General features: G+C 52.1%; 1 protein-coding gene across 1 annotated transcript in view; it reads right to left on the bottom strand.

The window, feature by feature from the left end:
* Positions 1-489: 489 nt before the first annotated feature.
* The window catches only part of LOC128898979 (acid-sensing ion channel 2-like), a 44,249-nt gene continuing 21,904 nt past the window's right edge, over positions 490-22,834 (bottom strand). Inside the window, exon 2 of the mRNA XM_054176817.1 lies at positions 490-1,139. Coding sequence (XP_054032792.1) covers positions 939-1,139 — 201 coding nt within the window. The 3' untranslated portion in view covers positions 490-938. The remainder of the gene's footprint in view (positions 1,140-22,834) is intronic.

Here is a 22,834-nt window from a genome sequence, read left to right as displayed (position 1 = left end):
TGGTGCTGCAGAGGAAGAGGTCAGCCTGAACTGGAGAACCTGAGCAAGCACCAGACACTTGCAACCAGCAGTCACAGCCTGCAGCCACCAGTCAAATATCAGCACCTAGAAGCTACAGAGTCTCCTGAGGGACTAGCTTCTCCTGCTCACACTGTGCCTGGAGCTCACACACATCTGAGGGCTGGGGGTCAGGAGGGAGGGGACAGGCTCTGCTCACTTGCTCCCTGGGATAGGACAAGGAGCAATGGATGGAAGCTGCAGCACAGGAGGTTCCACCTCAACACAAGGGGCAACTTCTTCCCTGTGAGGGTCACAGAGCCCTGGAGCAGGCTGCCCACAGTCTCCTTCTCTGGAGACTTTCAAGGCCCATCTGGATGTGCTCCTGTGTGACCTGAGCTAGATTGTATGGTCCTGCTCTGGCAGAGGGGGGGGTTGGACTCGATGATCTCTTTGGGTCCCTTCCAACCCCTGAGATCCTGTGATCCTGTGATCAGTGACAATGCAAGAGATCCTACTCCAGCCACTGAGATGAGGCCCAGAGGGATGCCCTCAGGAGGGTTGCAGTGTTGGCAATTTGGAGGCCAGACAAACGATGCTGAGGAGCTGTGCTTGGGAAATGCTCTGACATGAAGGTTTTAAGTCAGTTGTGCAGCAGCTGGCTCTTCTGCAAGCTGGTGGAGGAGGTCTTGCTTTTGCTATTGTTTGCTTGGTTGGGCTTTTTAAAGTAACTTTGGGGCATTTCTTAACCTAGAGATGCCAAATCTTTGGGGGAATAGGGGAGGATGCCATCCAAAAGCTGTCTGAAATCCAAAACTGGGTCTAGTGTTCTCTCCTTTAAAATACAGGCTGTGAAATGATTCTTCACAGGGCCAGGAGGCATTCAGTGCTGGGGGTTGCTCTCCTCCTCATGCAGCCACTCCTGAACCACTGTCCTCTTCTCATGGGCAGTGACTGAGCAGCTGGCACCTGCTGGGCAGTGCCCATGGCAGAGATGCCCATAGTGGCATCCCTCTTTGGGATGGCTGGTCCAAGCTTGGGATGGTGACAAGCATCAGGTTCAATGCTCCTCCTCCTCCCTGCATGGCCACACCACATAGCTGTGGTGTTTGGTGATTCATGTTAGTCCCATCCAGTGGCAGCTGTGGAGAAAGGAAAGACATGACACTGACAGAATCCTTGCTCCTCCCAAGCCAACATCCCATTCTGCCTGGCCTGGCTTTGGGGGCAGCCACAGTTAAAGGGTCAGGATCTCCTTAACCTTTGGAGAAAGACTCTTCCCTTCCATCTTTTCTACTTATAGAATCATAGGATTGTCAGGGTTGGAAGGGATCTCAAGGCTCAGCCAGTTCTAACCCCTCTGCCATGGGCAGGGACACCTCACACCACAGCAGGTTGCTCACAGCCACCTCCAGCCTGGCTGCAAACACCTCCAGGCAGGAGGCTTCCACCACCTCCCTGGGCAACCTGTGCCAGGCTCTCACCACCCTCACAGTGATGAATTGCTTCCTGGCATCCAGGGTTTCTAGTTTTGCTCCATCCCCCCAGCCCTATCACTCCCTGACACCCTCAAAAGTCCCTCCCCAGCTTTCTTGCAGCCCCCTTCAGAGCCTGGAAGGCCACAATGAGGTCTCCTGGGAGCCTTCTCTTCTCCAGACTGAACAGCCCCAATTCTCTCAGTCTGTCCTCATAGCAGAGCAGCTCCAGCCCTCTGCTCATGCTTGTGGCCCTTCTCTGGACACCTTCCAGCACCTCCAGACCCTTCCTGGAACAGAGGCTCCAGAACTGGACACAGACCTCCAGCTGTGGTCTCAGCAGTGTGCAGCAGAGGGGCAGAATCACCTCCTCCTTTCCCTCCAGAGCAAACACCATTCAAAAGCTTCAAGCTGCTCCTGTTGGTGCTTGGACACTACCCCCAGGCTCTGCCCTAGCACACAGAGGGCAGGCTGGACAAGCCATGGAGGGGGCCTGGAGGCACAGCAAGGCTCAGCTCCTCCTGGCACACACATTACCACTGGCACTCTGCCTTTCACCTCCTCAGTGGGCGTCAGGACCTCACTTATGGACCCCAAGCTGCAGAACAGCTGAACCTTCAGAAGGAAGTGGAGAGGTTGGCTGCCTACTGCCTCTAGCATTTGCTGAGGGGGTGTTTGGCTGCTCCTGCCAGCAGCAAAAGCTGCTCTGCAAGGACCTGTTAAAAAAGAGTAAGTCTGGCTGTAAGTAGACATTTCACCATGGTTCATGCTGCTTACAAATGTAAGTGGGGAGAGGTGACTCTGTTACAGCAGCTCCTCACCACCACACAGGCAGAAAGAAGAGAGCTACCCCATTGTGAACCCAAAGAGGGTGAAGCTTAGTCCCAATCAATTTCTTTCCCCACATGGACACAACAAGATAGTGAAGCTGTGCCAGGGTGTGCTGCAGCAAGGACAACCCAAAGCAGTGATCCAAACCAGGGTTGCTTCAACAGGAAGCTGAGAGAAGAACCACTCAGGCTTCTCTGAGCAGTGGCTTGTGGCCTCCACTGCTGCAGTTGCAGCAAGGCTGAGCAAGACCTCCTGTGACAGCCCTTGGAAGGTCACCAGGTCTCCACCAGCTGTGCCTGTGGCAGAGAAGAGAGCAGTGTGAACTCCCCTGGATCATCAGCCATGGCCATGGCCAGCTGAAAGAATCATCAAATCATAGAATCAATAAGGTTGGAAAAGACCTCAAAGATCATCAACTGCAACCTGATCCCCCAGGGATCAGTGCTGGGCCCCATGCTCTTTAATATCATTATTGATGAGCTGGAGGAGGGCATTGAGTCCACCAGCAGTAACTTTGCAGATGACAGCAAGCTGGGGGCAGGAGTTGATCTGTTAGAGGGTAGAAGAGCTCTGCACAGGGACCTTGCCAGGCTGGGCAGATGGGCAGAGGCCAAGGGCAGGAGATTGAACACATCCAAGTGCCAGGGGCTGCACATTGGCCACAGCAACCCCAGGCAGTGCTACAGGCTGGGGGCAGAGTGGCTGAGAGCAGCCAGGCAGAGAGGGACCTGGGGGTGCTGGTGGACAGCAGCTGAACATGAGCCAGCAGTGTGCCCAGGGGGCCAAGAAGGCCAAGGGCATCCTGGCCTGCAGCAGGAAGAGTGTGGCCAGCAGGAGCAGGGAAGTCCTTGTGCCCTGTGCTCAGTACTGCTGAGGCCACACCTGGAGTCCTGTGTCCAGCTCTGGGCTCCTCAGGTTAGGAAAGAGGTTGAGCTGCTGGAAGGTGTCCAGAGAAGGGCAAGAAAGCTGGGGAGGGGTCTGGAGCACAGCCCTGGGAGGAGAGGCTGAGGGAGCTGGGGTTGCTTAGCCTGCAGAAGAGGAGGCTCAGGGGAGACCTCCTTGCTCTCTCCAGCTCCCTGCAGGGAGGTTGGAGCCAGCTGGGGGTTGGTCTCTTCTGCCAGGCAAGCAGCACCAGAACAAGAGGACACAGTCTCAAGCTGTACCAGGGGAGGTTTAGGCTGGATGTTAGGAAGAAGTTCTTCCCAGCAAGAGAGATTGGCCACTGGGATGTGCTGCCCAGGGAGGTGGTGGAGTCCCCATCCCTGGAGGTGTTTAGGGAGAGCCTGGCTGAGGCACCTGGTGCCATGGTTTAGTTGATCAGATGGTGCTGGGTGATAGGTTGGATTCAGTGATCTCCAAGGTCTCTTCCAACCTGGTTAATTCTATCCTCTTCTCTTCCTGACGCACCACAGCTGCTGCTGCTCATTGCTCCTGTCCCTGGCCACGTACAGCTGACAAGTGAGGGACTTCCCCCAGGAAACTTTATCCTGTTCCCAGACTCAGCTTCCTCCTGCATGCCAACTGGGCAGGCAACGTTCCTATTTTTAGCCTTGAGGTGCTGGCAAGAAGCACAGCCTATGGAGCTGCATTCCAAGCAGCCAGGGGATAGCACAGCCCCTAACCCTGGCCTCGTGTTTCATTGTCCCTCCTGCCAGTGCCTGCAAAGCTTGGTGCTCAATCTAGTGCCCTAATGGCTGTCAGCCACCCTCCCAAAATGCAGAGAGGCTGGAAGAAGAGGGAAAGCTTTCCCTCAGGAGGTGCATGAGGGGTTGAGGAAGCCTGATGTAGGCTGTGCTTAGAGCCTGGAGTGAGTGCCTCTCCTATCAATCTCCTCCTTCTGAATTTTCCATTCAAACAGGGGAGGGGGAGGGTGGAAAAAGCTTTTCCAAGGTCAGCAGAGAGGTTAGGCTTGAAAATGTTTGCAGTGGATAGCTCCAGGCTAGGTTAAAAATCCCTTAATGCTCACAGTCTTTCTCTGCTGGGATTCATCTCCTCTGCTACCTTCATCTTGCACCTTCCTGCGTCCTGCCACAGCTCTGCTGCTGCTGGCATGGCACGACACCGAGGGCAGAAGTCACTTCTCTGCCTCTTTCCATTCATTTTAAACCTGCAGGAGTGGCTTGTGGTGTCCTTCTGTCCTCCTCCCTCTGTTTCCTCCTGGCTCCTGGTTGGCAGGGATGAGCTGCTCAGCTCTGTGGCTGGGATTTCCACAAGCGATGGGAGGAGGGGGAATGGCTTTAAGGTGGCAGAGGGGGGGCTGGAGACTGGAAGAAAAGGTCTGGGGTTTGTAACACACAGAGAATGCACCCAGATTCCTCTAGGAGAAAGAGGATTGATGCAGCTTTTGCCAGTGTCACAGAATGGGTTGGGTTGGAAGGGACCTTAATGCTCATCCAGTTCCAAGCCCCCTGCCATGGGCAGGGACACCTCCCACCAGCCCAGCTTGCTCAAGGCCTCACCCAGCCTGGCTTTGAACACCTCCAGGATGGGGACAGCCACAGCCTCCCTGGGCAGCCTGTGCCAGGGTCTCACAAGAATTTCTTCCTCATCTCCAGTCTCGATCTCCCCTCTCCCAGCTCAAAGCCATTGTCTCCCATCCTGTCACTCTCTGCCCTTGTCACAAGTCCCTCCCCAGCTCTCCTGTAGTCCCCTTCAGCTACTGGAAGGCTGCTCTGAGGTCTCCCTGGAGCCTTCTCTTCTCCAGGCTGAACAGCCCCAACTCTCCCAAGCCTGTCCCCACAGAGGAGGATCTGCAGCCCTCTGATCTTTGTGACCTCCTCTGGAGCCACTCCAGCAGTTCCATGTCCTTTTGAAACGCTTTCCCTTGGTTTGCTTTTGCCTTTATCCTCACTGAATCACAAGAAGTATCCTACCCTTGCCCCCAGGCCACTGATAACCCCAGGTTCATCCTCCTCCCCTGCTCTCACCATGCAGCTGAGCTAACATGAGCACAGGCACAGTCACAAAATACAAATGAAGAGGAGGATGTGATCTCTGGATTCAGAGATACTCATCAGGGCTATACTGCTAATGTTGTGTTGTTCCATACCTCACTTGGTATGTAGCTGCCATTACCTCTGCTGCTGGATGTTATCCCAGTCCTGTAGTGCAGGAGGGAGTTGATACCCAGAGCTGTGCTAGCACATCAATTTGCAGTGTGTGCACAGCCTGCCCTGCAGCCACTTGCTCTCTGCACCCTCCAGTACATGGAGTGAGGAAAGAAAACCCTCAGGGAGAATCAGGGAACCTGAGTTCCCTGCATGATGCTCTGCTCCCAAGCACAAGCAGAGGGTGACCTCGTTGAGCTGCACTTTCCCAGGTCTCAGCACAGGGCCTCCATCTTTTAACACTTTCTCTCCCAGGAGCAAAAATAAAACCCAAGCTTCTCCACAGACTCCTTGTTCTTTAATGTGCTTGTACTTCTGTCATGCTCCTTATGCCCTGCTGAGCCTGGAAGTGAGAACTGCAACCAGCTCCTGCTGGGTCAGCATCACCAAGCAGGGAGCGTGGGGATGAGCACAGAGAGCAGAGCAAGCACCGAGCCCCCTGGAGCTGTGGCTGTTACACAATGCCTGCAGGAGCTGGCAGAGGGAATTTCCCAGGGTGAAGGCAAGGACTGGATCAGCACTGCAAAAGAGCTGGGTTAGAACCTGTTAACTGCAGGACAGCATCCAAATGGTGTCAAGGCAATGATATTAGCAAGTGAAGTGCCAGCATCTGCAGCAGAGAGAGCCAAACGTGCCCACAAATCCTGCTGAGCCACTGTGAACAAGCCCAGAGCCCCAGGGCTGCTGGGACCTGGGCATGGTGTAAAACAGAACAGCAGAGTGTGGGTAGCACAGGACAACAGTGACCTCAATAGAAGGCTGCTTGTCCTCAGAACAAGTTCAAATTGTGTCTCAGATACTGGAGGCTCTCTGCAGTGCATCTTCGAGGCTTGGGAGAGCCCTCGAGCACAGCCCTGTGAGGAGAGGCTGAGGGAGCTGGGGTTGCTTAGCCTGCAGAAGAGGAGGCTCAGGGGAGACCTCACTGCTCTCTACAGCTCCCTGAAAGGAGGCTGGAGTGAGGTGGGCTTGGTCTCTTTTCCCAAGGAACTAGTGACAGAACAAGAGAAAATGGCCTCAAGCTGCACCAGGGGAGGTTTAGGTTGGCTATTAGGAAAAGTTGATTCACAGAAAGGCTTCTCAGGCATTGGAAAAGGCTGCCCAGAAAGGTGGTAGAGTCCCCATCCCTTCATGCATCTAGAAGCTGTGTAGAGACCAACCCCCACCTGGCTCCATCAGGGAGTTGCAGAGAGCAAGAAGGTCTCCCCTGAGCCTCCTCTTCTGCAGGCTAAGCAACCCCAGCTCCCTCAGCCTCTCCTCCCAGGGCTGTGCCCCAGACCCCTCCCCAGCTTTCTTGCCCTTCTTGGACACCTTCCAGCAGCTCAACCTCTTTCCTAACCTGAGGAGCCCAGAACTGGACACAGGACTCCAGGTGTGGCCTCAGCAGTGCTGAGCACAGGGCACAAGGACTTCCCTGCTCCTGCTGGCCACACTCTTCCTGATGCAGGCCAGGATGCCCTTGGCCTTCTTGGCCCCCTGGGCACCCTGCTGGCTCATGTTCAGCTGCTGTCCACCAGTCCCCCCAGGTCCCTTTCTGCCTGGCTGCTCTCAGCCACTCTGCCCCCAGCCTGTAGTACTGCCTGGGGTTGCTGTGGCCAATGTGTAGAACCTGGCACTTGGATGTGTTCAATAGAGTAGCATAGGATAGGATAGGATAGGATAGGATAGGATAGGATAGGATAGGATGGGATGGGATGGGATAGGATAGGATAGGATAGGATAGGATAGGATAGGATAGGATAGGATAGGATAGGATAGGGTAGGATAGGGTAGGGTAGGGTAGGATGGGATAGGATGGGATAGGATGGGGTAGAATAGAATAGAATAGAACAGACCAATCTGATGCCCTTGGCCTCTGCCCATCTGTCCAGCCTGGCAAGGTCCCTCTGCAGAGCTCTCCTACCCTCTAACAGCTCAACTCCTGCCCCCAGCTTGCTGTCATCTGCACATTTACTGATGATGGACTCCATCCCCTCATCCAGATCAATGGTAGCCTTCAACCTCTGTGAGGAAGGAGAAACAACTGCATTTATGCAAAAGTTAAAAGAGGAGATAATTACATGGTGCAGGGGGGGAGGGAAATGATGGTTGTAAGGCAGTAAGGAAGACTTCTCTTTATCATCCCATATTAGCTCAGTGAATTGGAAAGTCGTGGCTGGGCTGCCAGAGAATATACTGCCCAGCCTCCTATCAGCTGCTGAGCTACATAATATTTAGCTGCTTGGACAGGAAAATACATTGCTTCCCATAAAGCATGCCTCCCAGAGAATTACAGCCTCTTCTTTGTCATGCCAAGGTGGGGGGGGGGGATGTGTGGAGGTGGGGGGGGAGAGCACTGGAAATAAACACTCCCAACCCTCCCCGCCGTGAGGAGGGAGTCAGTTTATCTCTGCAGCCCAGGAGGTAAACCTCCCACAGCTGCAAGAGGCAACAAGGGTTATTTACAGGGCACCTCTTTTGATGACAGCCCCCTAGAAGGGGTGAGGGAGGTGTTTCCTCTTCATCACAGGTCTGACCCTTGCCTGGTGTGGATAGGGCAGGAATGAAGAGCGTGAACTCCTTGAAGGGAGAGGGAAAAAATAGTGGTGCCTTATGAGATGTCTTCCCCTGGGCAGAGCTTTTCTTTATGCTGCCTTGGAACCCTCAATGGATGCAGCCAGGAAAATTAACTCCCCCATGGCTCCAAAGCCAGAGGGATACCTGTGGTTGAGAAGCCAGCAGCAGTTGAGGAGAAGAGCCTTCCAGGTGCTTGGACCAAGCTCTGACAGCTGCAGGCCCCCCCCTCATATATTGGAGTATTGTGTACAGGTCTGGAGCCTTCAATAAGAGAAGAGAAGAGAAGAGAAGAGAAGAGAAGAGAAGAGAAGAGAAGAGAAGAGAAGAGAAGAGAAGAGAAGAGAAGAGAAGAGAAGAGAAGAGAAGAGAAGAGAAGAGAAGAGAAGAGAAGAGAAGAGAAGAGAAGAGAAGAGAAGAGAAGAGAAGAGAAGAGAAGAGAAGAGAAGAGAAGAGAAGAGAAGAGACGAGACGAGACGAGACGAGACGAGACGAGACGAGACGAGACCAGGTTGGAAGAGACCTTCAAAATCATAGGAAGGACCTGGACCTGCTGGAGAGGGTCCACAGGAGGGCCACAAAAATGATCAGGGGGTTGGAGCACCTCTGCTATGAGCACAGGCTGAGGGAGCTGGGGGTGTTCAGCCTGGAGAAGAGAAGGCTCCAGGCAGACCTAGTAGCAGCCTTCCAGTACTGAAGGAGGCTACAAGGATGGAGAGAGACTGTTTGCAAAGGCCTGCAGGGACAGGACAAGGGGCAATGACTTCAAACAAGAGAAGAGCAGATTTAGATTGGGTGTTAGGAACAATTTCTGCACCATGAAGGCGGTAGAACACTGGAACAGGTTGCCCAGGGAGGTGGTTGAGGCCTCATCCCTGGAGATATTCAGTGTATGGCTGGAAGAGGGCTCTGGGCAGCCTGAGGATGTCCCTGCTGACTGCAGGGAGGTCAAACTGGATGACCTGGATGTCCCTTCTGGCCTGGACCATGCTATGATTCTCTGTGGCAATACATCCAGCCCATCCAGGTGCTTCTCTCTGCTTTGGGAGCCACAGTGGTTGCTTTGGTAGCCCATAACCAGGGGCTTTTGAAGTGCTCAGACCATCAGGCTGGGATCTGGGGGACAGTTTGCTCCATCACAGAGCCAAAGGAAATCTCTTCTTTCTAGTGGTTTTTTTCCCCCACTGATAATAAAAACCAACCATCCTTGGGGGTGAAGGAGGTTTATGGCCCATTGGTGTGAACTCACATTGACATTTATCATGGTCTAATAATGACCTTAGAGATTTGGAGTTCCCCTTCCATCTGCCTGCCCAGGGAGGTGGTGGAGTTCCCATCCCTGGAGGGGTTTAAAGGACTCCTGGATGTAGTGCTGAGGGATGTGGTGCAGTGGCAATGGCTTAGCTACAGTGGGGCACTTGTGAGCTCTGGGTGAGTGGTTGCACTTGAGGATCTCAAAGGTCTCTTCCAGCCCCAGCACCTCTATGACTCCATGATTTGTGGAACCTCTGCTTCTAGGTGAGGAGCTCAGAAATCAAGCACTACAGCTTTTACTTACAGAGCAGGCATGCTGCAGAGCAAGGAGAAGAGCCTGGAGAAGAGGAGGCTCAAGGGAGACCTTCTTGCTCTCTCCAACTCCCTGAAGGGAGGTTGGAGCCAGCTGGGGGTTGGTCTCTTCTGCCAGGCAAGCAGCACCAGAACAAGAGGACACAGTCTCAAGCTGTACCAGGGGAGGTTCAGGCTGAATATCAGGAAGAAGTTCTTCATAGAAAGAGAGATTGGCCATTGGAATGTGCTGCCCAGGGAGGTGGTGGAGTCCCCATCCCTGGAGGTGTTTAGGAAGAGCCTGGATGAGGCACTTGGTGCCATGGTTTAGTTGATCAGATGGTGTTGGGTGATAGGTTGGACTCAATGATCTCAAAGGTCTCTTCCAGCCTGGTTAATTCAATTCAATTCAATTCAATTCAATTCAATTCAATTCAATTCAATTCAATTCAATTCAATTCCATTCCATTCCATTCCATTCCATTCCATTCCATTCTATTCTATTCTATTCTACTCTACTCTACTCTACTCTACTCTACTCTACTCTATTCTATTCTGCTTCCTTGGAGCAGCCTCAGATATGCTGGCCCAGAATTGCTTCCCATGCTGGCTTGTCTGCTTCCACAAATCCTCCTCACCAGAGGAGCCAAGAGTGGAGCCTGGATGTATGCAATCACCAGATGAACCCAACTGTGAGAACTGGGCTGTGGCCAAGGGGGAGTAGTGCTGGTGGAGAAGAGAAAGGGAGCTTTTGGCAGTTGCTCTTGACTTTGTGGGTGTCCTTCCTTGGGCTTTCTGCCTGGACAGAGCATTCACAGCTCCTCCTTGCACCATGTGTGCATCTGACTGCAGACAGAACCTGCACTAGCTGCAGTCTGAGAGGTCCCAGGTGCTGGGCAGCCTGGGCCAGTGCTCCACCACCCTCAAAGCAAAGAGTTTCTTCCTCATGCTCAGATGGAACATCCTGTGTTCTAGTTCATGCCCATTACCTCTTGCCCTGTCCCTGGGCACCACTAAAAAAGCCTGGCTCCATCCTCCTGACACCCACCCTGTAAGTATTGATTAGCATTGATGAGATCCCCCCTCAGTCTGCTCTTCTGGAGGCTGAAAACCCCCAAGTCCTTCAGCCCTTCTTCAGGAGAGAGATGCTCCAGTCCTCAAAACACCTTTGTAGCCCTTTGCTGTACCCTCTCAAGCAGCCACATCTCAGCCCAAAGCTGCCTCAGAGAGTTTTGCTGCAGCTGAATCAGGCCAGAAGAGCCTTGTGGATGGTTTTTTTCCAGGGAGGAAAAGTAGCTGCCTGCCTCTCTGCCTTCCTCTCTGCTCCATTTACTCAGGCTCTCCAAAGTTCAGCCCAAATCCCTCAGCTCTTCTGAAACCAAACACCCAGAGGCACAACTGAGCAAAATAAACTCCCCCTGTCCCAGGCTGTCACTCTGAGTGGTTTATACCACCAAGGAAAGGAGTAGTGACTGATACCCAGCAGGGGCTGTCTGTATCTGTGGCTGGTTTCTGGCATGGTGTTTTCCATGGGGGCGTGCATCAGGAGGCTCAGGTGGCCACCAGCTAATGGATGGTCTTTGGGGACATCTGTCCTCATGGAGAACCCTTCTGCACCTACATGTCCCTACCCAAATGAACACACATGCACACTCACACCAGCCACAGCTGCTCTCCAAGTGCTGCCAGCAGCATGGAAAGCCCAAGAGGTAAAATCAAGCCAGAGGAAGCAGAGGAATAATTCCACTTCTGGCTTTCTTCTCCAGGGTGCTGAATGTTCTCCTTTGCAATCACTCACAGAATCACTAAGGTTGGAAGAGACCTCAAAGATCATCAAGTCCAACCTGGCACCACAGACCTCATGACTAAGCCATGGCTCCAAGTGCCACATCCAATCCCCTCTTGAACACCTCTAGGGATGGGGACTCCACCACCTCCCTGGGCAGCACATTCCAATGGATAACAACTCTCTCTGGGAAGAGCTTTCTCTTCACCTCCAGCCTAAACTTCCCCTGGTGCAGCTTGAGACTGTGTCCTCTTCTTCTGGTGCTGGTTGCCTGGGAGAAAAGACCAACTCCCTCCTGGCTACAAGCTCCCTTCAGGGAGCTGTAGACAGCAAGAAGGTCTCCCCTGAGCCTCCTCTTCTCTGGTCATAAGACAAGAGGGAATGGATTGAAGCTGGAAGAGGGGAGATTGAGACTGGAGATTAGGAAGAAATTCTTGACAGTGAGGGTGGGGAGACACTGGCACAGGTTGCCCAGGGAGGCTGGGGATGTCCCCTCCCTGCAGGTGTTCAAGCCCAGGCTGGATGAGGCCTTGAGCAACCAGGTGCTGTGGGAGGTGTCCTGGCCCATGGCTGGGGGCTGGAATTGGATGAGCTTTAAGGTCCCTTCCAACCCAAACAGATCTATGATTTTATGGTGACTGCTGCTTTCCACCAACCTCCCAGAGCCCTTGTAGCCCTGGCTGGAAAGGCTGCTCACTGCCAAGGCTGGGAAGAGGCAGATGAGCAGCAAGCACTTGAGAGGCAAGTGTGGCATCATCATCTCCTCCCTAGCATTTCCCAGCCAAGTGTCCATTTGATTCAGTGAAACCCACTTCAGGACAAAAGTCCAAATGAATCACTTGGGGCCCCCCTCGTCTAGCTTCAGCACTGCTCAAGTGGTTTATTATGGGATGGCAAACCAGCTCCCACTAATCATTTTCACCCCTTTTATTTTGAACACGTTGCTGTGCTGAAGGGCTGATGGCACTTCACCATCACCAGCTCACTTCATTTACCCTAAATACCCACTTCATGTATGTGGCATGGGAGCCCATTTAACCCCACATGTGATACCACAACAGAAAGCCCTACCCTGGGTTAGCAGAGTTTCATATTTCATGGTAATAAAGAAGTCAAATGCAAACAAGGCCACGCCAGTGTTGCCCTCACGCTGCTCTGCTTTTGAGCCTGACTGGTTTTACATGCACCACGGAGCACAGCAACACGAATTGGTCCCAGCCCTCTTTGGAAATCAGGTTGGGCTGGGCTCTGCTCCAGCAGGACCCATCACAAAGCAGCAGCAGCAGCAGCAGCAGCAGCAGCAGCATTTCATTTCCATGGGAAGGCCTCAGGCGAGGCTGTGGAACCAACCTAACCCCCAGCTGGAAGTTCTCGAGGCACAAGCACCATTTCCAAGGGCTGTCTAGACAGGCAGAGCACAGGGGCTAATTGCTGCCTGGCTCAGCAGGGTCTGCTGGCTCAGACTGAGCTGCTGAGGGCAGCAGCAGCAGCAAACCCCTCTGCTCTCCAGGGCCGTGGGTCCGCGTTCCACACACGGCTGGACAGACACAACCAGCTGGCTGCTCTCACCTGGGGAGATGAAGGCAATGCAGCGATGCCCTCATGTCCTACAGCCTCAGCTCAGTGCAGAAAAGAGGGCTTGAGGTTTAAGCTGTCTGCTAAGAGCTTCTCTCTGAACAAGAAAGCTTGCTCACCCAGTGGGGGCTAGCAGGCAAGCACAGGCAGCCATAAATAATGCATGGATGCCTCAGATGGAGTTTGCTTCAGCCTCACAGTCCTCAGAGAGTCAGCAAATGTTATTTTTCCTGCTCTCCTTTGTGGTTGTGTGGAGTGCTGGGTGGCTCTGGGAGAAGGGAAAGTCGCCCAGAGGTGGTGTGCTGATCTGCTTTCCCATCTCCCTCCTCCTCTCTGCTCCCCTCCACCGCCTTCCCCAGCAGCCGGAGCGGCGGTGTCAGGTCGGCCGCGCTGCCAGACTCTCCCCGAGGGCTGCAGCTGCAGCTGGCTCTGGGAAGCAGATTGGCTTCCTGTGTGCAGCTAAACACAGATTTGGAGAGCACAGAGCAACCAGGGCAAACTGCAGCTCAGCAGTGCCTGGGTCTGCTGCCTCCCTGCAAAATGAAGCAGAAGGATTTGGCTGCTGGGGAGCGACGGGGAGAGAAAAATCCCCACGAGTTCCTCTCCTGGTTCATGGAAATGCTTCCCTGAAAACAGCTTGGAAGCTCCCTGGGACTGCTAGCAGAGGGGATCCAAAAGTCACAGCTGCTGAGCAGGTGCCTGAAATCAGGATTCATTGATGTCACCTTTCTGATTCCCAAAACAGTAACAAGCTGTTCAGAGCCCTCCGCTGCTAATGATGTGTCTGAGACCTAAAAGCAGTGTCCAGGATCCCATTCTGCTGTTCAAGCAGTCCTGGCAGAACTGCAGACTATCCCCCCCAAAAAGAAGAGGAAAATAGAAGGGATTGGTTAATGAGACACCAGAGTCTGAGTGGTAACCAGGCATCTGGGCCCCCAAATCTGCTAAAAAGCTGCTGGTGCTCCTCCAAGTCCAGAGAAGGGCAAGAAAGCTGGGGAGGGGTCTGGAGCACAGCCCTGGGAGGAGAGGCTGAAGGAGCTGGGGTTGCTTAGCCTGCAGAAGAGGAGGCTCAGGGGAGACCTTCTTGCTCTCTGCAACTCCCTGAAGGGAGGTTGTAGCCAGGTGGGGGTTGGTCTCTTCTGCCAGGCAAGCAGCAGCAGAACAAGAGGACACAGTCTCAAGCTGTGCCAGGGGAGGTTCAGGCTGGGGGTGAAGAAGAAATTCTACACAGAGTGAGTGATTGTCCTTTGGAATGGGCTGCCCAGGGGAGGTGGTGGAGTCACCATCATTGGAGGTGTTTAGGAGGAGCCTTGATAGAGTGCTTGGTGCCATGGTTTAGTTGATTAGGTGGTGCTGGATAATAGGTTGGACTTGATGATCTTGAAGGTCTCTTCCAACCTGGTTAATTCTATTCTATTCTATTCTATTCTATTCTGTTCTATTCTATTCTATTCTATTCCATTCCATTCCATTCCATTCCGTTCTATTCTATTCTATTCTATTCTATTCTATTCCATTCCATTCCATTCCATTCCATTCCATTCCATTCCATTCCATTCTATTCTATTCCATTCCATTCCATTCCATTTCTTTCCATTCCATTCCAATCAAGTCCATTTTCCTTTTAGTTGTGGAAGCAGCTTGAGGATTCAAACCTCCACTCCCATATTTCTCTTCCACTCTTCTCCTCTCTGCTCGAGTCCATCCCTTGAGGTGAGCTTTGTGACCCGTGGGTTGTCCCAGCTGGATGCAACATTCCTTCTGTGTTGCAGCCACTGTCTGAATCCCACAGAGCAGCAAGTGGAGGGCAGCTCTATTAAAAGGCACTCCGGAGAGCGGTGTCACACTGACATGCATTTCCTCTGCTGCAGAGCATCCTGAGGTGACTTCAGTTCTGCAGAGCCTGACCTACTTTAAAGCCAGGCTGGTTTTGTCCAAGCAGCAGCTGCGTTGGAGGGCAAAGAGGCAGAAGTAAAAGCTTCTGAAGTCCAAGTCCAGCTCCCTGCTCACAGGCTCGGGGAGGCTCAGGGGAGACCTTCTTGCTCTCTCCAGCTCCCTGAAGGGAGGTTGTAGCCACGTGGGGGCTGGTCTCTTCTCCCAGGCAACCAGCACCAGAGCAAGAGAACACAGTCTCAAGCTGTGCAGGGGGAGGTTTAGGCTTGATCTTAGCAAGTTCTTCACAGAGAGATTGCCCTTTGGGATGGGCTGCCCAGGGAGGGGGTGGGGGTGACGTCCCTGGAGGTGCTTAAGAAAAGCCTGGATGAGGCTCTTAGGGCCATGGTTGATTGGTTAGGGTTAGGTGATCAGCTGGCCTTGATGATCTCTGAGGTCTCTTCCAACCTGGCTGATTCTGATTCAGAGCATCCATTCTCCTGCCTGCTCCTTGGCTTTCCCAACACGTCCTTCTCAAGCACAGGCTGCAGCCTTGGCTTTCCCAGCCAAGGAGAAAGGGAAGCAGCCTCTATTAGTCATTGCATCATTTGCAGAGCCATCAAGTGGGAGAAGTAATTAACTCCAACATGTTTATCTACAGTAATTATGTATTTGCATTGCTCTATCAACAAAACCGATTGGGCTGCAGCACCCTCTGAAGTGTTCCCACAGCCCACATGTTGCCTTCCCTTTCCTCTCTGAGTCCTGGCTCTCTCTGTGTTCCTGAAGCTCTGGAGCTCCTGGAGTGCTTCTCAAAGGCCACACTGACACCACCATGCCATCAGCAGCTTCCATTCTCCACCTGGCTGATGGGAAGAGCAACCCAGAGAGCAAACCTTGAGCAGGAGGTGCTGAGATGCTTCAGCGTGGCAGCGCCCGAGCCTGTGTTTGGATTCCAAGGGAATTTCAGTGGGGCTATGGTTATCCCTGGGTTTTCCCACTGCACTGCCAAGAAGCAGCCAAGCTGCAGGGCAGCTGAGGGCTTCTTTTGCAAGGCTCCCATTCACAGAGTCCCCTCTGTCTCACACTGCAGGCGGCACGTGGCCCGTCATAGAGCCTTGACTGGTTTCCAAGCTCCACTCCTGGCCATAGATTGTGTTGGAGGCTGCTGGAGTGTGGGCTGGCTCCACAGGCCATGCACACACTCCCTGGAAAGTGCTCCAGTGAACAAACACTCGTTACAAAGCAGCCACTGTGCCTCCTAAGTGGCTGTGTAAAGGTGCTGGTGGGCTGGCAGCATATGCACACAGCCAGAGCAATTGATCTGCAATAGAGCAGCGAGAGATGGAAAACTCACATCCCAGGCTGATGCCTAGCTCAGGGGTGATGCTGAGCTGCTGGCTGGGGCAGAGCCTTCTTAGAACCATAGAATCACAGGCTGGGGGTCAGAGTGGCTGGAGAGCTGCCAAACAGAAAGGGACCTGGGGGTGCTGATTGACAGCCGGCTGAACATGAGCCAACAGGGTGCCCAGGTGGCCAAGAAGGCCAAGGGCATCCTGGCCTGCAGCAGGAAGAGTGTGGCCAGCAGCAGCAGGGAAGTCCTTGTGCCCTGTGCTCAGCACTGCCCAGGCCACACCTTGAGTCCTGTGTCCAGGTCTGGGCTCCTCAGCTTAGGAAAGAGGTTGAGCTGCTGGAAGGTGTCCAGAGAAGGGCAAGAAAGCTGGGGAGGGGTCTGGGGCACAGCCCTGGGAGGAGAGGCTGAGGGAGCTGGGGTTGCTTAGCCTGCAGAAGAGGAGGCTCAGGGGAGACCTTCTTGCTCTCTGCAACTCCCTGCAGGGAGGTTGGAGCCAGGTGAGGGTTGGTCTCTTCTCTCAGGCAAGCAGCACCAGAACAAGAGGACACAGTCTCAAGCTGCACCAGGGGAGGTTTAGGCTGTAGGTGAGGAGAAAGTTCTTCACTGAGAGAGTGATTGGCCACTGGAATGTTCTGCCCAGGGAGGTGGTGGAGTCCCCATCCCTGGAGGTGTTCAAGAGGGGATTGGATGTGGTACTTGGGGCCACGGTTTAGTCATGAGGTCTGTGGTGCCAGGTTGGACTTGGTGATCTTTGAGGTCTCTTCCAATCTTGGTGATTCTGTGACTCTGTGACCTTCATGATCATCAAGTCCAATCACTCACCCAGAGCTCACAACCCTACCACTGCTGCTAAGAACCACGTCCCTCAGCACCACATCCATGTAGCTTTTACACACCTCCAGGGATGGTGACTCCACCACCCCCCTGGGCAGCCTGTTCCAGTGCCTGAGAACCCCTTCTGGGGAAGAATTTTTTCCTAATAGCCAACCTGACCCCTCCTGCTGCAACTTGAGGCTGTTTCCTTTTGTCCTCTCACTTCTTGCACATGAGAAGAGACTGATCCCCACCTCCCTCCAGCCTGCTTTGAGGTAGCTCTAGAGAGTGATGAGCATTTTCTGCAGCATCTTCACCAACATGAGCCCTTTCACTGCTGACCAGAAGAGGCAATTTCAATGTCCAAGGGTCCTCCAGCAAAGCTACCCCCACTCATTCAAATGGCTTTATTGTACCTTGTGCTGAACAAGCAGCATGGGTTTGTTTTTTAGTCTCCTTGCTGGCTGCACTGGTTAAGTAGAACACTCCTCCTTTAGCAGCAGGACCAGCTGAGGTCTAGCTGGCTTTCCAAAGCACAAGTTGTCCCCCTTGGCTCTCAGAGCAAAGAAGAAAGCCAAGCAGGCTCTATTAGTCATTCTCATTAGGAGTTCTCTTTTACATCAGGGTTAGTCCTCTGGAGATGAGCTGTGGCTCATCTAAGCTGTGGAGTCATAGAACCATTTAGGCTGGAAAAGATCTTTGAGATCACTGAGTCCAAACATTGACTCAGCACTACCAGCTTCACCACCAAACCACGTCCCACAGCACCACATCTACACAGCCTTTAAATCCCTCCAGGGACCTGAACTCCACCACTGCCTGGGCAGCCTGTTCCAGGGCTTGACCAGCCAATGTTCAACCTACACTTCCCCTGGCACAACTCCTGCCCTGTTGTTTGTTACCTGCAAGGAGAGGCTGACCCCCACCTTTCCTAGCCTCCTTGCAGGGGGTTGTAGAGAGCCAGAAGGTCTCCCCTCAGCTTCCTCTTCTCCAGGCTGAACAACTCCAGCTCCCCACTCCTCACAGGACTTGTTCTGCAGCCCCTTTACAAGCTCATTGCCCTTCTCTGGACCCACCACCTCCATATCTTTCCTGGGGTGATAAAGTGGAGTAGTGAGCACCAAAGGGTTTCAGTAGTAGTAGCTCTGGCTGCTGACCAAAGTGGTGTTAGCAGAGTCATTGCTGTCCTTGCTTTGAGTGGAGCTTTCCACCACTAAGGTTAGGATTCAAAAGAGGACAAAATGGGCTCACAGCTTTCAGTGACAACATTAAAACCAAGAAGAAAGGAGGTTGAACAGAACAGAACAGAACAGAACAGAACAGAACAGAACAGAACAGAATAGAATAGAATAGAATAGAATAGAATAGAATAGAGTTGAATTGAACTGAGTTGAATTGAATTGAATTGAATTGAATTGAATTAACCAGTTTGGAAAAGACCTTTGAGATCATCAAGTCCAACCTATCACCCAGCACCATCTGATCAACTAAACCATGGCACCAAGTGCCTCCTCCAGGCTCTTCCTAAACACCTCCAGTGATGGGGACTCCACCACCTCCCTGGGAAGCCCATTCCAATGGCCAATCTCTCTTTCTATGAACTGCATATTCAACCTGAACAGGACCTGCAAGTGGCCTACAAGAAAGCTGGGGAGGGACTTCTTCCAAGGGCTTATAGTGATAAGGGTCAACGGCTTTGAGGTGGAAGAGGGGAGATTTAGGCTTGACAGTGAGGGTGCTGAGACACTGGAAGGGGTTGCCAAGGGAGGTTGTGGATGCCCTCTCCCTGGAGGTGTTCAAGGCCAGGTTGGATGAGGCCTTAAACAATATGGTCTAGTGGGAGGTGTCCCTGCCCATGGCAGGGGGCTGGAACTGGATGATCTTGAAGGGTCCTTCCAAGCCAACCCATTGTACACGTCTGTGATTCTGTGGTTCAGCAGAGAGCTGGAACGCCAGTCTGAGGCTTGTTAGACAATATCCCCTAGGTCAACAGAAAATGAGTCATAATTAGCCCACATCTGGACCTTGTTTTGCCCTGGTGCACTCCTGCTTCATGCCAGACCCCTCTGCCTCTCTCCCTGCTGCCTTCAGGCAGCGCAGCGCAGCTTCCAAGGGAGCTGATTTGCGACTTCAGGCTCTAACGCAGCCCCGGCAGGCGCGTCCGCCGTGCTCCAGGCTTGCCTGTGGAGGTTTCCACGCAGCTCTAATTAACAGCAACAACAAGCACTTTTTCAGCCCTGGGAGGGAAACCCCCGTGGGCAGAGGGGAGGTTTCTCTAACTGCTGCCACAGCCTTGTCTCTCTAGGAAAGCTGAGGGCAAGCTTCCAAATGCCTTTCCTCTCCCGCAGTCCATCGCCAGGCACACGGCAGCCCTGCAGGGAAGCCTTGCTTTGTAATGAAAGCACAGAGCATTTGCTCTGCCTTATTTATGGGATAATAGACCAGGTGCTCTGCTTCATGAGACAATCATCAGAGCTCCTAGGTGGGCGAAATCAAGACCAGCTAACTCATTTCTGCAGAGGGAGTGTGTTATTGTCTCTCTGAATGAGGATTGTGTCTCCCTCCCTGTTGTATTACAAGCGCTGGAAAGCTATTTGGCAGAGCCACCCTGGGCCATGCTTTCCCCTCTCCCATGCTGCCCCCTTAAATCAGAGAGAACAGCCTATTATTTTTTAAGCAACAGAGAGGACAGAGCACCTCTCTGATCCATTTTTGCACAGCTAACACAGCTGGGGCCCGGGGGCTCACAGGTGTGACATCAATACAGGTGATACACAAACATCCCATCCACATCTAGTGCCTTGACTTCAGTCAGAATGGCCATTAGCAAAACCTTCAGGAGGTTCTTCGCCGTCCCTTGAAGGGAAAAATATTGGATACCACTCAGGGGGGCTCCTCAGCATTAGCATCTGTGTCTGAGAGAGAGTGCAGCTTGCTGTAGTTGAAGATGTCCTTGCTTACTGCAGGGAGTTGGAGTAGGCAACTTTTACAGGTCCCTTCCAACCCAATGCATTCCATGATTCAATGGTTCTGTGGTTCTGTGATTCTAGGACTATGATTTTGTGATTCTATGATTCTATGACTCTATGACTCTGTGATTCTATGATTCTATGCCTCTATGATTCTATGATTCTATGCCTCTATGCCTCTATGATTCTATGCCTCTATGACTCTATGATTCTATGACTCTATAATTCTATTATTCTATGCCTCTATGATTCTATGCCTCTATGCATCTATGCCTCTATGATTCTATGCCTCTATGACTCTATGATTCTATGACTCTATAGAATAGAGTAGAATAGAATAGAATAGAATAGAATAGAATAGAATAGAATAGAATAGAATAGACCAGGTTGGAAGAGACCTTCAAGATCATCGTGTCCAACCTATCATCCAACACCACCTAACCAACTAAACCATGGCACCAAGCACCCTATCAAGTCTTCTCCTGAACACCTCCAGTGATGGTGACTCCACCACCTTCTCGGGCAGCACATTCCAATGGGCAATCACTCTGTGACTCTATGACTCTAGGATTCCATGACTCTATGATTCTATGATTCTATGACTCTATGATTCTATGCCTCTGACTCTATGCCTCTATGACTCTATGATTCTATGCCTCTATGTCTCTATGATTCTATGACTCTATGATCCTATGTCTCTATGCCTCTGACTCTATGACTCTGATTCTATATTCTATGACTCTATGACTCTATGATTCTATGATTCTATGACTCTACGATTCTATGCCTCTATATCTCTATGATTCTATGATTCTATGACTCTATGCCTCTGATTCTATGCCTCTATGATTCTAAGATTCTATGCCTCTATGATTCTATGATTCTATGCCTCTATGCCTCTGACTTTATGACTCTATGATTCTATTATTCTATGATTCTATGGCTCTATGATTCTATGACTCTGATTCTATGCCTCTATGACTCTATGATTCTATGCCTCCATGACTCTAAGATTCTATGCCTCTATGCCTCTGATTCTATGCCTCTATGATTCTAAGATTCTATGCCTCTATGATTCTAAGATTCTATGCCTCTATGACTCTATGATTCTATGCCTCCATGACTCTATGATTCTATGCCTCTATGCCTCTATGATTCCATGCCTCTATGACTCTATGATTCCATGCCTCTATGATTCTATGACTCTGTGACTGTAAGCCCAGAGCCTGTCTGCAGTTCAGCTGTCTCACACTCATATTTAGGGTAGATGCTCCAAGCAGCATGAACACTTTCAACCACAGAAGCCGACTCAGCCTCCATGTGGGACCCTCAAGTAGCACTGGATGGGGTTAAACACCTAAAGGATTTGCACCCTCATGGGCTAAATATTGATATGTCCTCTCAGACATAGGCAGGGTCTGAGTTCATCAGATTTCCAGATCACAGCATCACAGAATGTATCTGGTTGGAAGAGACCTCCAAGCTCAACCAGCCCAACCTTCAATCCAGCACTGAAGGGTCAACACTAAACCATGTCCATAGAATAGGCTAGGCTAGAATAGAATAGAATAGAATAGAATAGAATAGAATAGAATTGAATTGAATTGAATTGAATTGAATTGAATTGAATTGAATTGAATTGAATTGAATTGAATTAACCAGGTTGGAAAGACCTTTGAGATCCTCAAGTCCAACCTCTCACACAACACCATCTAAGACCCAGCACTGAGGGGTCAACACCAAACCATGTCCCTAAGCACCGGCTCCACACGCTGCTTGAACACCCCCAGGGATGGTGACTCCAGCACTGTCCTGGGCAGACCATTCCAATGTTTGAGAACCCTTTCAGTGAAGAAATATTTCCCAACATGCAGCCTGAACCTCCCCTGGTGCAGCCTGCCACCATTTCCTGTGGTCCTGTCACTTGGCACCAAGGAGCAGAGGCTGCCCTCTCCTTGCTCCAAGCTCCCTTCAGGGAGTTGCAGAGAGCCAGAAGGTCTCCCCTCAGCCTCCTCTTCTCCAGGCTGAACAACCCCACCTCACTCAGTTGCTCCTTACAGGCCATGTGCTCCAGGCCCTTCACCAGCCTCCTTGCCCTTCTCTTTGTCTGACAATGACCTTCCCATGATGAAGAAACCCAGAATTCCCACTCTGTGTCCCCAGGAAGTGAGGGGGAAGAGCTTTCCAGGACAGGACTGTGTTTTTCAGGTTTCCCAGGCACCCCTCCCTGCCTTGCTGAACCCAGTGCCTAGCACCCACAATCCAGGTGTGCACCCAACCCACTCCTTCAGTTAAAGGACAACCTTGGTGTGCATCTAGTGGGAGAGGTCCTTGAAGGCAGCCTCCTGTTACTGGCAACCACATCACCTAATCCCATCCACAGGGGATGATCCTGCTTTAAAACCTGCTAGGCTCTTTATCCACATCACTGCCATTGAGCAGTTACTTCAGGATTTCATTCCTTCAAGCATTAAAAAAAACCCCACCACAACCACCACCCAAACCACAAACCCAACCTTTCCAACTTCCAGTTTCAAGCTCTCTCTCCCCACTTTCTGCCACTAGCTTCAGAGGCAGCAGCATCACTGAGCTGAGGCAGCTCCGCTTCCCTCGCCCCGCTGATCCCCTTGATGTGTTTCCTCCAGAGTAATCACAGCCCTTCACACAGCTTAAGCAAGCTACTCCCTCAGCATCTTCCCTCCTTGAACAGGTGCCTCTATTGCTTAATCCACCTCCTGGTCTCCCTCCGTAGCTGTGCCACTTCGTGGTCAGCTGCTTCTGCACGTCAGAGACTAACCCTTTGCTGTGCACTAGCAGTCCCAGCTAGCCAAGAAGGCCAAGGGCATCCTGGCCTGCAGCAGGAAGAGTGTGGCCAGCAGGAGCAGGGAAGTCCTTGTGCCCTGTGCTCAGCACTGCTGAGGCCACACCTGGAGTCCTGTGTCCAGTTCTGGGCTCCTCAG

This window comes from Dryobates pubescens, chromosome 36 (assembly GCF_014839835.1).
Source record: "Dryobates pubescens isolate bDryPub1 chromosome 36, bDryPub1.pri, whole genome shotgun sequence".
Taxonomy (NCBI): Eukaryota; Metazoa; Chordata; class Aves; order Piciformes; family Picidae; genus Dryobates; species Dryobates pubescens.
The sequence above is the reverse complement of the archived record's forward strand: the minus strand, read 5'-3'. Positions and strand labels throughout refer to the sequence as shown.